We start from the raw sequence: 18395 nt of genomic DNA on the forward strand, positions 1-18395 counted from the left end.
GATGGTTGGGAAAAAATAAGTTTGCATAAGTTTGATGTATAATGACTGAGTACTCTGAAGAAACTTTCTAAAAAAACAATGAAGCAGAAATGTTTATAAAACCTCACCCACATTGCTCCTGCTGGGACTAGAAGAAAGGCTAAACATACTTTTTCTGTTTATTACACAAGTGACACTCATATTTACAGTGTTTACTGGCAGGGACACTTTGCATTGTTTAGGAACAAAGTTCTCATCAATTATGGACCAAGCGATGCTTGGTTAATCACAGGACCCAGCATGATGTGTGACAATGTGTCCCATTTATTCCTTATTATGTTTCAGCTATCAAAGAAAGTCCACACCACTCTTTCCAAAAACAATAAATGCAGTTAATGAGATAAACATGATTACCAATAAATCTTCCGGGATTTTGATCTTGCTCCAAAGGCTAAGCTTCTTAACTGTGGATGTTTTGAGCCCGTTCCCCTGCTTTTTGAATGCCTGGATCCCGATTCCATGAAATTAGAATAAGGCTTAGTTCTTAGTATAACATTTACCAGGAACTGTGCCTTTCTGCTCTGGTTAGAAAACTTTGAAAATCATTATATCGAAATGTGTGTGGTAAATGACCTAGGTCATGGGGTGGACACAGATCACTATTTACACAAAAGAATGAAGCCATAATAGATTTGCTCACATTCGGCTGAATCTTCTGTTCAGTGTCCATTATCTCTCAAGTATAGAGACCATGATGGTCAATTAGAGTGGCTCTCACCCTATTTCCACTCTTCTCTTTCCTGTGTGGTTTATTAGTATATACTTTTCAGCAATTTATTCTTAAATGATTACACTAGAGTTCAAAAGTTTGTGGTTGGTAAGATGTATTTTGAAATGTAATTTATTCCTGTGATGGCAAAGCTGAATTTTCAGCATCATTACTCCAGTCTTAAGTGTCACATGATCCTTCAGAAATCATGCTGATTTGCTGCTAAACTAACAGTTCTTATTGTAAATGGTTGCTTAATATTTTTGTGGAAACCGTGATGCATTTTTTCAGGATTCTTTAAAAAAAATAGAGAGTTCAAAAGAACAGGGGCTGTTTTTCCACAAAACATTTTATACCATTAAGAGCTCTCCTAAATATCAATAAAAGTTCTTAGCTAAGAGTTTTCTCTTAAAACCTATTCACAAAGCTGCTGAGACAAATTTTTACTAAGGAATAGAGAGAAGTCTTAAAGGGATAGTTCACCCAAAAATTTAAATTTGATGTTTATCTGCTTACCCCCAGGGCATCCAAGTTGTAGGTGACTTTGTTTCTTCAGTAGAACACAAATGATGATTTTTAACTCCAACCGTTGCAGTCTGTCAGTTGTATAATGCATGTCAGTGGGAACTTCGTCTATAAGAGTAAAAAACTGTGCACAGACAAATCCAAATTAAACCCTGCAGCTCGTGACGACACATTGATGTCCTAAGACACGAAACAATTGGTTTGTGTGAGAAACCGAAAAGTATTTATATCATTTTCTACCTCTAAAACACCACTATGTCCAACTGCCTGTCAGAAAACATGTTCTGATGACGGAAGTGATGTCTCGCGCTTTGCTTCAATGAGTGCGAGACATCACTTCCGTTGTACATGGGCTCTATCACCTCAATGTGGCACAGTGTCTTTGTGCGGATTACTGAGGCGATTGCTGGCAACAACCATTTCAAGATTGTTTGTGATTTGGTCTTAGTGACTTAGGAGTCCTCTTGACTACTCCTAACTTTTCACAGATTTAGGAGCTAGTTTTAGAGCTAAAAAGCTTTGTGAAATACTCTTAAATTTAGAACTGACACAGCCATTATTTTTAAGAGTTTCTCCTAAATTGGCAAGTTAGCAGCTACTTTTAGCCTTAAGATGTTTTGTGAATACAGCCCCTGAAACAGAAATCTTTTGTAAAAGTTTTTACTGTGACTTTTGTTTAGTTTAATGTATCATTGATAAATAAAAGTAGGCCTATAAATTTATTTTAAAAACAAAACCTTACAGACTCCAAACTATTGAACAGTAGTGTAAATGTGTATAATTCTAATTGTTATTTAATTACACATTTAATTATATGCTTAGTATATTAAATACATTTGCATGTACATTTTAGAAAATTCTTTTTTTTTTTTAAATAAAGATAATAGCCTAAAGAAAAACTGTATTACAATGAAAGACTAAAAAATTTTTTCTAGCTCTGTTAAATCTTGCTTGTAAGACTCTGGCTTCATTACACAAACTGAAATTTGCAATTAGCATAGCTACAGCCAATTGCTAATTAACACAGCCGAGGTGGGTGGCTGAGTTTCATAGAGGAGGTCATTTAGTATACACAAATATCTTTGACCAGCTAAAGGGAGCCATTGTTCATGTTCTCTGATAGGAAATGCAAAAATGCAAAGGTCAATAATTGAAAAAAGTCAACTTTAATATTATTCTAAGAATGATCAGGTGAACAATTTTTTTTTTTTAATATTTGTAGAAAATTCACAGTTTAAGTGATTTATTAAGAACAAAATGGCATAAATATGCCAAAAATATGACATTGGAAAAAATAAACAAATATAACAATAAACTATGGAGTAAAATACATTTAAAAAAAGGACTTCTTAGGAACCACTTCAGCCCATTGGTCACTTATCTAAAAAAAAAAAAAAACACAACCCACAATATTTACTTGATGTTGCACTCTCACTATATTTGACCCTGGACTGAAAATAGTAACATTATCATCAGCCTCTCAGTGCAGTACGGATAGTCAGCCGTGTCAGGTGTTTGGCTGTTAATGATCATACATGCCTTAGTGAAATTGACTCATCGAATCTATGGCACATCGGTTAAGGCTCATTCACACCAAGAACGATAACTATAAAGATAATAATGATAAATATATTAGCATCCACACCAGTGGACAATATCATTCTATTTATTCTAAGCACACGCTGCAATTATATCATCTGCCACTTTAAATGCTCGAAATCTTTAAAGTCTGGTGAATTCTGATTGGCCATTTTTATCATTCATCAACTGGAAAAAGCTGTTCTGAAAGTGATTTGAACTATATCATTATGGTGTGGACTCTACTATTCTTTTATATTTATCTTTATCATTATCTTTATAGTCATCGTCCTTGGTGTGAACGGTCGGGCCTTTAAAGTGTGTCCATGGTAAACACCCAGAATTTATGCATTCTCCAAAATAAATAAACCATATGTTTCGTATCTGTTTGGATTTTGCCTCACCTGAGAATTGTGGGCATGACCACTTTATTATTATCTTCATGATGCTTAAGAGTGTCAACTGCCTTGTAAGCACTGGGTTTACCATTGATGATTTGGTGCAATTCAGTGATCCCCTCAAAATATTACACAATATATACAACAAAACAAGACAGGAGAAAAGAAAAGTAAAGTATACACAATGGAAACAAATCTCTATAAGTAGATCACATTAATGGTGCTAAAGGATGATTTACACTCTTTACCAGTACTAATCAATAATCTTTGTGAAGCTTTTATTGTTGTTACTGTTATTCATGTTTTCCTTTATACTGTTGTTATTGTCGTTTAGGCTCAGGCCTTGTTGTTTCATAAGGGCGCGAGGCATCACCTTCTTCTGTACAAACAGTTTTTTGAGGAACCTGTTGCTGATGCTCACAGGGAAGTAGCTGCAGATGAGGTACATGAGTGTTAAACCTGGCCCGGCATAGTATCGCACCTGGGGTTGAGGAGAGAGTAGTGCGTCCACAATGGTGTTGACGACAGGACTCAGATCCTCATTAGCTGTTTTTGCATAACTCTGGAAGAGTTCCTTGGTCTCCAGCAGATATTCTTCCCCATATTCTTCGAGAAGGCTTGGCGGCAAGTTCTGGATCAGTTTCTTGTACTCTTTCTCCCAGTACTCTGTGTTACTGCTCTGCCCTGCAAGGAAAGAAAAAGAGCCGAAAGAATGATGCAACATGCAAACAAAGGTAGGGGTCATGGAAAAATCTGTAATAATTGTAAATACTTTAATATTTAAATATAGAAAATTAAATAATGTAATGTATTTTTAATAATGTAGTGGGCTTAGAAATGGAAGAACTAAATGGTAATTTCACATATTGCCTGTCTTTTAATTTATCTGACTTGGCTTTTAGCGGTGTTCATCACCATAGTAACTTACGCTCCATGGCAAACCTGCTCCAGAGCAGGTTATGTTCTGGTTCAGAGATCTCAAACTGAAATTGGGCCAATCGGATGTGAGCTAAATGAACTGACACATCCAACGCAATAAAGTCACTGCCCCAGTTTCTCTAAATTAAAGGTCACTATATAGTAAAAAAGGCTTTAATGATAATTACTTAGAATGATTTTATGATTTATATAATAATTCAATGATAGTCTCTTAAAGTATTCACTGATAGTCTCTTAGTTTCTTAGAGTGATAGTTCACCCAAAAATGAAAATTTTTGGAGCGCGATCAGACCTAACTAACCGACTGCTGAACGCAGTTGGACATAGTGGTGTATTAGAGGTAAAAAATGATATAAATACTGTTCGGTTTCATGTCTTAGGACATTAATGTGCTGTCACGAGCCCCAGGGTTTAATTTGGATTTGTCTATGCATATTTTTTGACTCTTAAAAATTGTGTTACCATTGAGACTGACAGATAAGCAACGGTTGGAGTTAAAAATCGTCATTTGTGTTTTACTGAAGAAACAAAGTCACCTACATCTTTGATGCCCTGGGGGTAAGCAGATAAACATCAAATTTTCATTTTTGGGTGAACTATCCCTTTAACCTTCACCAAAAGAGTTTTGAATCGCGCTGGCTGTCTCGTGAGAAGTGAATCATAGTATCTCTCTGTTGCAAGGCATCTGATTGGCTGTTCGCCACTGATGTCACGCATTCATGTGCACACGCTCCACAAACTCAGGATCAAAGCCTGAGTTGACAAAGAAAGTTGATGATCAGTATCATGATACCAACAGAGCCAGATTGAAGTGGTTTGGTTTTGTAACTCGAAACTAATCCTACAACCTTGAGTTTGTTCAACTACCATCATGGTACAGGCTCCAGTTCATTCAACTAGATGTTAAAAAGGGGGTTTGCGGTTCATCTACCCAATTATCCATATGAGTGGCCTTGGGCCATGTTACACAATTTGCCTGAACAGTGTGTGTTTTATAATAAAGGAAAGTCATTTAAATAGCAACCACTTTGATGAGAAGAAGTGATTCATCACACTGGAGGTATACAGTATTTGTAACTTGATTTCACACTGTAAAATGTTAATCACCTGTCTTAAAGGAAGAGGGTAAGATAGTGGAGACTTTGACACCCCATGGCTCCAGCTCATGACGAAGTGTGTTGATAAAAAGATTCAGTGCAGCTTTTGAAGCCCCGTATGACGCCAAACAAGGGAAGGGATGCTCACCTGCAGAATTACAAAGAGAAAGAAAGATTAAATATCATACAGATATCTTAATCACAGTTTACAGCACTGCACATCCTTGAACATTTTAATGAGCAGGCTGATATGATAAAGACAGTAAAAACTATATAAGAAGAACTAGCACATTACTGTTTTAATTTGCCACATTGCCAGAGAACCGGTACAATGATGAACTTCATGGGACACGTTCCAGATTTTTTTTTTTTTTGACAGAGGGAGTGTCATTCATTGTAAGTGTAATAAAGATCTGGATTGAATCCAGGAAGCCTGTGGAGGTTAATTGCAGATCATGACTGTTTATAAAATGTGGTTTTGCCTCAAGCTTTTGGCGAATAAAAGAGCTTGTGTTCACATCACCGGGAGGATGTACGGGAAGTTTTAAGACAACAGGCCTCCTGTGAAGATGAGAATGACTGTTCATCTCTATTGTGACAGTAGCATCTGCTGCCCATGACAGCTAAAACATTTTATTTCCTTCAACAGGGAGACTGCACTGATGAAGACATCTTTATTTAAAAGGGCTGTGCGCCAGTGTTTATGGAGAACTCAACGGCGTCCAGCGCCAGGCTGTTACTCATAGTATCACACTGTTTTGGCACAATGGAGGTAAACAAATGGAGACAAAATCAGGGGAGCCAGGAAAAGTGAAAAAGTATGCCGATTTCTCCTGCTGACTGAATTCCAGCATGAGCTTGAGCAGAAAGTTGCTCTCCATTGAAATTGTTAGTGGACACTTGAGAAGAAAAGAAAACAGGTGGATTACAGTTTGGGCTCTGATTAGTGTTTGGTTAGGTGTGATGAAGCCAGATGGAAGGCATAAAATAAACATCTGATGGACAGAGATACATTTATAAGCACTGGCAGCTTTATGTGGATGACAGAGAGAGAGAGAGAGAGAGAGAGAGAGAGAGAGACTCAATTAGATTTAAGCACTGAAACAAGAACCTAAAAACACTCATAAACTTGTCATCATACGTACAATTTAATTTACTCCTTCTTTTCTTACCCTTTTATTAGCAGTGATGTCTGAGTAGAGTGATTTGGATAGATAATATCTGCATAAGTGCACCAGCTGCACTGGTTCTCGTGTGTACGTGTAATGTATACCTGAAGGGCTGGAGATTGTCACAATCCGGCCTTTTGCCTGTCTGAGAAGTGGCAGGAAGGTCCTGGTGACGGTGAGTGTTCCAAAGAAGTTGACCTCCATGCATCCTCTGTAGTTGGACATGAGGGAGAGCTCAGCATCCCCAATATTCACACACCATCCAGCGTTATTTACAAGCCCCCACAAATCTAGAGGAAAACATTGAGAGAGTATTATTTTGATTTAATCATTTATTAATTTAAATACTTTTAAGTACTTTTTATCTTGTGGACCAACTGGATGTTTGCTGAGGGCCCCTAGTTGAGAACCACAGCTCTAAAGTTACTGGAGGAACACTGCAAAAGTGTCATCCATTGTGTTTGTCATAACAACCAACAATCATAACAACACACAAAATGCTCTACATTGGTCTGTCAGAGTTTAATACCTGAGTAAATGAGAAGACAGCATGTTTATTTTGAAATTATGATTATATTCACTCCTATCCTACATTTAGCCTGCTTAAATTAATCTACTTAAATCAATCAACAATGGAATCCTGAAGGTTCTTTGTAGTGGAAAAAGATCATTAAAATATTCCTCACGCTAAGGAGAAAAAAAAGCCTCATAAAGGAACTATTCACTGAAAGGTTCTTCAGGGAACCCAAAATGGTTCTTCTATGGCACGGCTGCAAAAACCTCATTTTAGAAACTTTATGCTTAAGATTAGGCCACGTACACACTGTAAGTTTCAGGAGTGACAACCGCATTTAAATTCGGGAGTGAATCCCCTAAATTATCGTTGCATGTGTGTACGGAACACGACTCACTCTCAAAAATGCGATGATTGACAGCTTGGAAACCATAGCGACGTTCTTGCATCGCTTGTTTTTGGTATCCGTTACAATGACAAAACACTCATTATTTTCAGCAATTTAACTGTGTGTGTACAGAACGGGATTAACCTGTTAACTGTCACTGGCCAAAATATAGTATAAAATACTATATTTTTACATTATATATTTAAAACAGTAATATCCCATACTAAACCTAAACTAATCTTGACAAACTATATATAATTTGAAAGCTTAGAATGTCTAGTTTTCATATTTGGTGAATGAAAATAAATTACAGAGGAGCAGTAATTTATCAATTTGCAACAAGCATAGTAATCTATAACCCACATACATGTTGTTTTTATGTTTATTAGGGTTTGAATTCATATAAAATTCTGCCAAACTTCCCATACTACTTCTATATAGGATGTCTACTTCATGAATTGTATGAAAATAATGGAAATATATGGTTCAGATCACTCAAACCATATATGGAAATGGAGGCGCCCTTATATGGTCAGTAATGGAGCTTGGTTGTCATCTAGTGAAAAAGTGTGGTACTGCACCCAAACAAAATCTTACTGAAAGCTAATTTTTTGAGATATCAACCTGAAATTTGGAACACAACCTGTTCAGATTTTTGGCTTTCATTTCCCTCCAGTTTTAGAGTAAAACTTGTTTTGTAAAATATATATTTTATATAAAATACTATATTTTTACATTTTACATTTTCATAAACTTAAACCTCTATAACTTTTTTTTTTCACTTACATTAGTTATTTCACTTCTACAATAATCTGCTACATTTCATCTTTAAAACAAGACCAGTCTTATGTCTATATTCCAAAGGATTCGTGAATTACAACCATTTAAGTTTGGATAGTGCATTTTCATGTCTATAAAAAAATGGGGGTGACAGTTAACAGGTTAAGCACTAAAAGGTGAACTGACAACCGAAATTTAGCTGCAGTGTGTATGTATCAGTGTGTACGTGGCCTAATTATAGAACAAAAGATTAAGTCTACAAAAATCTGAGCATTCAAATATGTCCTCATTTTCCCCTTAGCTCAGCATCTAAATTGTGGAGCGTAAAACATTTTCTGACCCCCACCCCACCTTTTTTTTTAATGCTCCATAATGTATGATGTTTAATAAAACAGCCCTTTCATGTACTACACACCACCCTTCCACCCCATCCCCTCCTCTTCCCAATACCAACAAGGATGTCCAATCTCAGAGAAAGAAAAAAAGCTCACACACTATAAACAAACACATATACACCAGACTATGCTGAATCTCTTATAAAATAAACAAATGTTTGCACTGAGAACAAAGGGATGTATTTATGTATTTATTTGACCTACTTTAAAAGTAATTCAATGAAGGTGCTTTGTTGACAGCATGGTTCCAAGATTTGGTTCAATAGAAATGAAACCACAAGTTGGGTATTTACAAATGTATTTAGGGTAACCAAAAATCATTGGCAGTTTTAAAAATATAAAAATCTTACAGGGGCATTTTAGGTTCACTGTGTTCAAACATGTTGGAGTGAAATTTTCTGGCATAGTGCGAAAATAAATCCTCACCTCTCATGCCAAGTTTGGCCTTGGTGTCAAGCAGGGCTTGCTGTACCTGCTGAGGCTGGGTGATGTCTACCTGCAGGAGGGTAAGACGTGATGAACAGACTCTGCGCAAGTGCTTGGCTCCCTCTCCGTCCAGGTTCAATACAGTCGCAAACACTTCAAACCCCATTGCATCTAACCGCTTTGCTGTAGCGTTACCAAACCCTGAATCACAACCTGCAGAGACAGGGGAAGGAAAGATGAATGTTATGCCAATATATTACAATCACAACACTCAAGACTCTTTCTAAATACTCACATTTTGGCAATACTTGCCAGTAATTAAACTTAAGTGGCATGCTATGCAACACCACAGCAATATATTTTAATCTCACTACTATATGACCCCTGAACATCATTAAAGTTCAGCTAAGCCAGAACGGTACAACAGGAAACAAAACAAAAGCACAATTATATAATGTCTTCACCCCACATTAAGTTGCATGACAGCGTGATGCATCAATCTCTGAAACATGACTCTCTTATCTCTTTACTAAATTACACAACTGAAAGAGATATTGGTGTTGCTGTCTTTTGGTTTGGAGACAATGTCCTTACCGTCCCAAGGGACATTGTGGTTTTGGAGCTGTATTACTAAAATCTAAAAAATACAAATCAGGTCTCAACAAAACAAATCTGGCCAAATGCATGCTGATGATTGATATCTGGGACGCACTCATTTACAGAAGTGGCGGCAGGGAATGACACATTAATACGAAAATCTAACATGCGATTTTTATGTGGGTCATTTGAGTATGGATAATGTGTAAACCCATAAGGAACTTTACACCCAAGACACAGAAGAACGTTAAAAAACAAAAGACAAAAAGAAGAATAACAGTAGACTTTCTGTTCTTTTTCTACCCCTGATGTGCAAGTTGATCTTGGAAATGAACGGCAATACACTACATATTTTGGAAACAAAAGTTGCATGAATAGATACACAGACATGAATATTTCTCTCAGTGTGAGGTCTACAACATAATTGAATTGCTGGGCTTGAGAAATGAAAGTTCTCTGTGAGTGCCAAATTTTTATTATATTTGTTCTTTTACAATTGATTATTAGGAATTTTGATTCCATCCAAACTAAACTTATTTCATTCCTTGTTTATTTTTTTTGGAAGGCAAATCAAAGTTGTAAAGCTAAAAAAAAAATAATAAAAATAAATAGTAGAATTACTCAGGCATATCATACACTGTCCAGAGGTCAGTGGCCTCACTTTTCACCTCTAATTTGTGAATGTGTAGCAAACAATTATACACCAGTTATGATAACAGCAGTTACTCAGAGTACACGGAGAGCAAACACACATAACACAGTCACACCTCTGCATTTTATCTCAAGGTCCTCTGAGGATACACACATATCAGTCAGTGCACTAGCTGGGCCCTCTCTTTGTCAGTGTGTTTTCCATCATAGATACGCAAAGTATTCCTCAATAAACACACCATGCCTGCAGAAGGGAGGGTCTAAGGATAGGGGAGTTAAAAATATATGAATCAAGACTAACAGACTTTAGCTTATTATTATTATTATTATTAAATAATTCAACTGTTCAGATAAATATGCTTACCTGGCATTATTACAATTTATCATCACTTTATTTATCTTCTTACCTAGATAAGTTATTTCCAGCCAGGGGTGCGTGCTCCCCAGCAAGTACTTAAGAAGGCTCTGGGTAATTCTAATTCTGTGGTAATGCTAGGAACTACATGGAAAAAGTAAGTATTACTTTTTCCATGTAGTTCCTAGCATTACCACAGAATTAGAATCCAGTTAAAATAAGCCCAAATTTTAGACCAATGCCACCATACTGCAAATTTTCATGCACCGAAATATGCCTGCACTGTGCTTTTGACACAACACTGCAGATTACTAGATTTACACAAGAAAATGAAATGACACTCTTTGGGTGACAAGCTGTGCTTTTCATGTAACATTCAAGTTCCTTTAGTAGCAGTACCAGCTGCTGCCACCAAGTGGCAATTCAGGGATTCGAAAAACATTTGGTGCGTCCAAAATTGCGCACTTGTATGAGTTGGAACTATATTTGAATTTGAAATTCGCAAGCGTTAAAAAAGTATGTTCTATATAGTATGAATATGGGTAGTGTGAATAAAATTCATATGCACTACATCTGCTGTTTGGTTTGGGTGTCCTTTATAGATGGGCAGCAGTATTTATGATACATGTATTTCAAATACAAAATAGTATTTTGTAATTTGTATTTGATAGGGTTGATGAAAATGGCTCTGTATTTTGTATCAAAATACTTTAGTGTTTTGTATTTTTGTATTTTTAAAATACTGTAAAATACTTTGTAAGAAGGCCACATGATGACATCATAAAATTGCAGCCTCTGATTGGCGCTTACTCAGTAGTTTGCAGAGACTTGCAATCAGAACAGAAAATTGATCGAAGGTGGTCAAGAAACGTGCAGGCTGCCAGCTTTCCATCAATTTTTAGCATGATTTGCTATAATTTTTAACAGTTCATGTTAAGTTTTGGTGTTCATTTTGGTAGCCTAGGCTAAATAGTTTACCAATTTACATAATGTTCTTGAAAACATTACCGAGCAGCAACCCCCTATATTTATGATTAACAATCAAATGATAAATTGGTTAAAAAATAGTTGCTATGAATAGAGGTGCCGTCACTTGTCTTCTTATGAATGACTTGTTTGTCTTTGAGTCAGTGCTGCTGATGCAAAGTAGGCCCTTCGTTACCAAACACCAAGTAACTAAATTAGGACACAATTATGTGTCATTCGCAAACATTAAACTGTTGGTTACTTTAAAACTAACCTTCATCTGGGAGATCACAGGGATATGTGAATATTTGATCTGTTAAAGCCAAAATATGTAAATTTTCGCTTCTAAAGAGCACTAATTCAAAACAAAGGCGAAGCTCGATGACACCTTGGTTTCACGGAATCATGGGATGTATTGTCTTCAGGTCTACAGCCAGTGGAAAAGAATCAGGACAGGACTCAGGCAGAAATCATGTTCATGGAGAGATTATTAACGTTATTGTAGTATGAAGCAGAGCAGGACCGAATGCTGTGAGAGCAGTAACGAGCCCACTGGAGCGATTACTAATGATTGACGAGTGCGACACACAGCTCGACAGCAGCGGATCTTTTATTATGCAACACTCGCTGCTTCCGCTTCTTCCGGTCATGTGCATGTAGGGTAAAGCAGCGCTGCTTATCATATTAGATACATTTGTGTGTTGAAAGTTGGTTTAGTGCTACTCTGTGCGTTCGCTCAGCGGCTGCTATGAGACACTTGTTGCACACTGCAGTAAAATAGATCGATATAAGTCATAGTAAAACATGGTACTCGTGAAAAAATCAAGAAAACGAGATTCAAACATATAGACTCAGGGACAGATTTACTAACAGCATCAATCAAATGGGCCAACTGATGGAAGGTTTGCGAAGAAATTTCATGCTCCCTTGTAAAAGTATTTTTTAGTATTTTTAAAATACAAAAATACAGTAGTTTATTTTGATACATGGTGTGGCTGCTGTATTTTGTAGTTTATTTTGATACATTTAAAATTAAGGTATTTGTTATTTTATTTTAAAATACATTTTGATGTATTTTCGCCCATCCCTGGTCATGACGTCACCCGCCTATGACGTTCCGTCACGCCATTGGACTGATTTCACACGTGCTTCACGACACAATCATGCAGAGGCGTTCCCACAGCATCACATTGAAAGGGAACCTCTCCTTTTGCCTCATGGGATAGTAAAGTGTCCGAATCTCACCAGAAGTAGTAGGTCATCCGGGTACTTTTCTACTACTGTTTTTTGAATACTATGAATTCGGACAGGTCAGACTGCATCTCATTTGTGCCAAGTAAATCCTCTCTGAACTCTGGCCCCACAATGATAAACTTAAACCTTCCTTATCTGTTTAACCTCTTCACCTGGCTTGAACAACTAAGCGTAGCGAGAATGCCACAGGTGCCCCTCCCCTACATTTTCCTCCAAATATTTACTGTGTACTGTTATGCAACATTGATATGGGTATTATTAGACACCTCAGGTCTAGCATATCTCATCCCACACTCAACTGGCCTGCATTCTGGAGTTGCTCCAGGGACATTGGGTAAGGAAAAGGCCTGCCAGAGCCCTGATGAGCCACTTCTGAATTCCCACACACAGATATATGTGACTGCAGTGCAGCCCACAGGGTTTGGAGGACAGTCGGTACTGGCAGTGTGTGCTAATCAGTGAAGCAATATGTGGAACTTCCCTGGCCTCAGCGAAAAAAAGAGCTAAACACAAAACATTGAGGCTGATGGAGAGACAATAGCTATGATTCAATCCAAAGTTGCGAATTTAACTTATGAGCAAAATGGGAATATTGCATAAAAAACAATTGCGAATAAAGCAGGGTTTCCATCCAATGAGTCGATATAATACCAAACCACTTTCACGACAGACTTTGCTCAGGCATTACAGAACAACCAAAACAGCATTTCAGATCGGTCCACTGGTTAGTCCAGCCCATCGTGCAAAGTCAAAAAAAGTTTTGATGTGCCTCGAGGAATTTATTGGCCGGATCAGTATTGGCCGGCTCCTGCGTCGGCATCACACGCATGCGTGCGCATTGCTGCTCATGTGAACAGTGTCTGCCAATACTGAGCCGGCATTCTGATGTAGAACCTGGAAGCGCTGCAATGTAAATAGCATAGGATAATAACAGGGAAGAAAAGAAATATTTTAAGAAAGTTTTTGTTTGTTTGTTTGTTTGTTTTTGCACTCAAAATGTATTCTCGTCGCTTCATAACATTAAGGTTGAACCACTGTAGACAGGTTGACTATTTTAATGATGTTTTTACTACTTTTCTGGACCTTGAATGTGGTAATTACGCTGCTTTCTGTGGAGGATAAAAAAAACCTCTTAACCTCTCAAAAATATCTTAATTTGTGTTCTGAAGATGAACGAAGGTCTTACAGGTGTGGAGGCTCATGAGGGTGAGTAATTAATGACAGAAATTTCATTTTTTGGTGAACTAACCCATGAAGAACAAAGGTTTGACAACCAGAAAGAATCCAAATACTTTTTTTGTTTTAATTTAGCTAATAATGATATAATTAAAGTAATACAATTATAAAAAATTATATTACATTTATACAGTTTAATGTATATATATATATATATATATATATATATATATATATATATATTTATTATAAAAATTAAGATAATTAAAAGTACATCTATACATTTCTAAGTGTAGTTTAAGTGTCTAAATAATATTTATGCATCTTTCGCCTCACTCACTTGTGAGTTCACATGCAGAACCATGCTGATGATAGAGGGGCGAGCGTTCAGATCGCTGAATGGTGTGGGATTAATAGTGCTTCCTCCTGCTGTCCTCAGCATGTAAACACAATGAGTGTGTCTCATGCTACCTGATCAGATTTCCTCAGTGCCCTTCATAACACATATGGACTAATGTCACTTGGTACTTAGTAGCTCATTTAGTGATCCGGATTGACGTCATAAACTTCAAAATAAATTTGGGGTTCTGAACGAATTATACACTGGTTGATCCTGCAAATCTCAATAATTCAAATAGGGAGAGTCAAAAGAAGCAAATGTTAGTGCGGGCAGATGAAGAGATGAGAGTGTGTGTTTATTTAACACTAGAAGTTCACACCTTCATGGTGCTAGAACCTGGTGTTAATCACAGCTTACTGTAGTTCAGTCATCATGGTTTATTGGCAATGTGAAATTAAGAAATAGAGAGAAAGGTATTAAGATGTAAGTGTACAAGTTTCAATTAGCCATGCAGTCTTTACAGAGTATTATCAAATTTAAAAGAAGGAATTTCCTGGAAAACACACATTTATACACAGAGAACAGAAATGTGTGTGCCATTCCTTTTTATTGGGCATTTTATGGAAATCCTCCCTAACAATAAGCACGTTTTATATCAAAGAAAGCGGCTTCATTATTTAGGAGGGAAATGTTCTTTGAGCAACAGATGCCTCAGAATAATTAGGAGTCAAAATGATAGAGGTTTACATGTTTAGGGAGTTCTGGCATAGTGAACATTACACTTTAACATTATATTCCCAGAGCTGGTGATTAACATGTACAAGGTGTACTGGCCTTGCAGTCTATAGGCGTTTTTCCAGCTTGACTCTAGCCAGACTAATGGCTTTAAGTTGTGTAGTCAGCCAATTCTGTAACCTTAACCCCCTGCCTCACAGCAATTCAAGCCCTGACTGTGCCTTTCTGCTGGCTTTGTAAGAGGTTTACAGGTTTTGCACTTTCTTTTGGTTTTTTGCATAAGAGTGACTTTGAGAAGGGTAATTTAGGAAAAGATGACGACCAACTGAAATATTACTCTAAAGTATGATACCATGTCATTATGTGCTAGCTCTGGTACAAAATAAACTAAGACAAGAAAATAAAGAAAACTAAACTGAAGTAGCATGCTTTGTGCCAACCTCAGAAACTCACGCTTGTTCTGTATGCATGTATTAAAACAAGCCATGAAAGAGGTTGACTGAGTTGATGGTTACCATGCCAATAGACGGCAGACAGCTTTGGGGGATTTAAGGAACCCATATGAGTTATTTCTGAGAAACCCAAGTCCATCAAACTATTATAAGCTGCCTTGGAGTAACTGATTGAACTTAACCCCTTGCCCTGTTAAGTGAATAACAGACATGCCAGTTAGTTTGCCATGGCAGCTCAAGGAGAAAAACTTGACAAGGTCAAAAATTAACTTTTTTAACTATCAAAAAACAAAACAAATATCAGCTCTCATTTAGCCGTTTGCACACCCAACCTTTAGGGAAAATATGCCAAACATTCACATAAAAATGTCCAGGCTAATAATACAGCATGCAGGTGTAGTGTGATAGATTTATCATACACATACATATATATAGTGCATATGAGTTACTCAAATGCTTCAGTGTTCATGTACTGCTCTTGTGCTTGTACCTCCCAGTTTCTCAAATATCATAAGGAAAACGTAGAATAATTAGCAATCAAGCAATTGTTTGTAAAGTAGGTGCTTAGGGCTGATTTGGGCTTTAATGGATAAAGACATAAACATATTACTAAACTGTAAAGACACATGCTCAAATGAGGTACATGGCTACTGAAGGAGCTTATGATCCAGATTAAAAAGTAGTGCTAAAACTGCTTAACAGTGAAACAAATCAACACATAATTGCCTTAATTCCTCAAGGTCTGAGCTAGCAGTTACACATTGTTGAGATTCTTTTTAAGAGCTGCTGATTGTAAATTTCACACATGAAGACATGCAGTTTTTATATGGAAGAAATATAATTTTCTATCCCCAATGCATAAAACTAACCCCCACACAAAACTTTCTTAATTTGTAGGATATTAATTTGAACATTATTTTGTATGTTTATTAAACTGTTTTCTCTTGGGGACAGGTGGCTCAACCCCACAAAGCAAAAAGTAATTCTGAATCTTGGTGACTGGACAAAAAGTGCAGAGTAACTAGTGTGAAAAAAAGGTTAGTTTACCCAAAAATGAAAACTCTGTCATCACTTACTCACCCTCATGACATGAAGGTGAGTAAATAATGACAAAATTTTCATTTTTGCCAATACACTCACTGCAACTACAGAAGTCTCCAAAGAGCACTTAAGTACAGTTATAATTTGTAAACGAGTTGTAAGTACAACACCAGGTACAACACGACAGCTCTTTGATTTGAATTAATGACTTACACTGCATTTTAGTTGCATAAGATCATTTAACTTAGAATCAGATTAGCTCAGCCAATTAAGAAAAAGCCAAATCATCTTAGAGTACTCTCTAGTTCACCGAGCAGGACACAGTAGAGGTTAACACACAGCACATAAGATGGTCAAGACAATCAGGACATACCTTACAAATACCATTTAAACTTGGCTTAGCCTGAATACAAAGACACATGACCAATATAATTTGGTTCATACCACGTGGGTCAATACAGTTAGTGATTAATTATCACACTGAGCATTCTATTTAGCTTGATATGGTCTATGGATAGAGAAAGTTGTTTTACAAACATAGTACAGGGTGTCCTAGTCCGTACTCAAACACATGGAATGTTTGGTGGGGTAGAAGTGAGTCTAATCAGGAAAGTAATCAAAATGGAACTTCCCATATATAAGCATAACATGTTCTGACAAAGAGTGTACAAATTTGCTGCTCATTCAGTCACAATACAGGTGGGAACTGTTCTAATTTTACCTCTACTGTTAATGAATCACTAAATAGCAAAACAACAGTAATCATGATATAATTGTGGCAGTTTTGCACAACAGAATCCACCCAGCATGACCTACATTTCCCACCAATTTGTACAATCTCTGCTCATCAATTCACGTGCGTTTCAGGTCAATACATAATAATCCTCTCAGTCAGCCATGAATCAAAGAAAGAAAACAAAAATGTTATCAAGCACTAAATATAATCACAGTCTAAACTATGACATGCATGGCCACTCATTTTATTCTCCAATTTAGTTTTGGTTCTTCTTTTTCTTTCTGTTCTTACCTGTGATGAAGACTGCCTTGCCTTCCACAGGCAGGGAGGGTTTGGGGGTGGCCCACGTAAAGTACAGCCAGCAGGACACACAGAGGATCAATCTTGCCAGCACAGCAGGCATGCACAGGGCACACAGTCTCTCCACCAGCAGAGTGGCACCCAGCCATGCCACCACTGAGGGCATGGCACTGATATGGAATGCCAGAAACTTCTTCACCGCTCCACCAACAATGATGGACATTACTCCGATGTAAATCCAGAAAGACACTGCACAGTCTTCCATTGTACTAGAGGTGAAAATGCTTTGTACTCTCTCACTGCCTCGTTTCTCTTTCTTTTTCTCTCTCTTATACTGACACTGGCACCTTTCCCTCTTTTTCTCTCTCCCTGTCTCTTTGTCACGGTGTCTTTCTCAAGTGGGATCACACTTACAAATGAGCAACCATGTGCCTGCTCGGTTCCCTACAATCTCAAGCTCACACACATCTCACACGTTCCAACTCAGAGTAGGAGAGTAAGAGCTAGTGAACAGATTCGTCTGACTGTGTGTGTATATATAGTGTACTCTGCAGGAGAGGGGAGGGACTCTGCTCAAGCAGATGTAATAAAAGCCCAATAGCCAAAGCTTCACAACACTTCTTGTAACCCCCCCCCCCCCCCCACCCCCCACGAAACATACATACGTTTGTCTTCTTTCCAACAAGGCATGTGCTCTTCATGTCTTTTTCACCCTTTTACTCATTTGTTTGGTTTCAACATTCTATTGTGAAAACTTTCTTCTCTAAGTAATCAGATTTGTGTGAGAGAAATGTATTAAGTCATTTTTTAAATCGCTAAACTGCTAAATAAGGAC

The 18395-nt window shown here is 37.2% G+C and overlaps 1 protein-coding gene across 1 annotated transcript; it reads right to left on the reverse strand.

The window, feature by feature from the left end:
• Positions 1 to 2420: 2420 nt before the first annotated feature.
• hsd11b2 (hydroxysteroid (11-beta) dehydrogenase 2) lies at positions 2421 to 18078 on the reverse strand. The gene is made up of 5 exons (XM_048184606.1): positions 17552 to 18078; positions 8958 to 9170; positions 6559 to 6744; positions 5296 to 5433; positions 2421 to 3933 (listed from the first exon to the last, which is right to left on the reverse strand). Exons 1-5 carry the CDS (start codon positions 17823 to 17825, stop codon positions 3503 to 3505), a joined length of 1242 nt encoding a protein of 413 aa, XP_048040563.1. The 5' UTR covers positions 17826 to 18078; the 3' UTR covers positions 2421 to 3502.
• Positions 18079 to 18395: the final 317 nt, after the last annotated feature.

The sequence above is a fragment of the Megalobrama amblycephala genome, linkage group LG3 (assembly GCF_018812025.1).
Source record: "Megalobrama amblycephala isolate DHTTF-2021 linkage group LG3, ASM1881202v1, whole genome shotgun sequence".
Lineage (NCBI taxonomy): Eukaryota > Metazoa > Chordata > Actinopteri > Cypriniformes > Xenocyprididae > Megalobrama > Megalobrama amblycephala.

Excerpts from the sequence above, each read along its gene's own strand:
- hsd11b2 (XM_048184606.1), bottom strand. The coding sequence starts at position 17,825 with ATGGAAGACTGTGCAGTGTCTTTCTGGATTTACATCGGAGTAATGTCC. Across the intron at positions 6,745-8,957 it reads GGCCAAACTTGGCATGAGAG|ATTTGTGGGGGCTTGTAAAT; the intron begins GTGAGGATTTAT and ends GTTTTCCTCTAG. Across the intron at positions 3,934-5,295 it reads ACCCTCTTCCTTTAAGACAG|GGCAGAGCAGTAACACAGAG; the intron begins GTGATTAACATT and ends CTTTCCTTGCAG.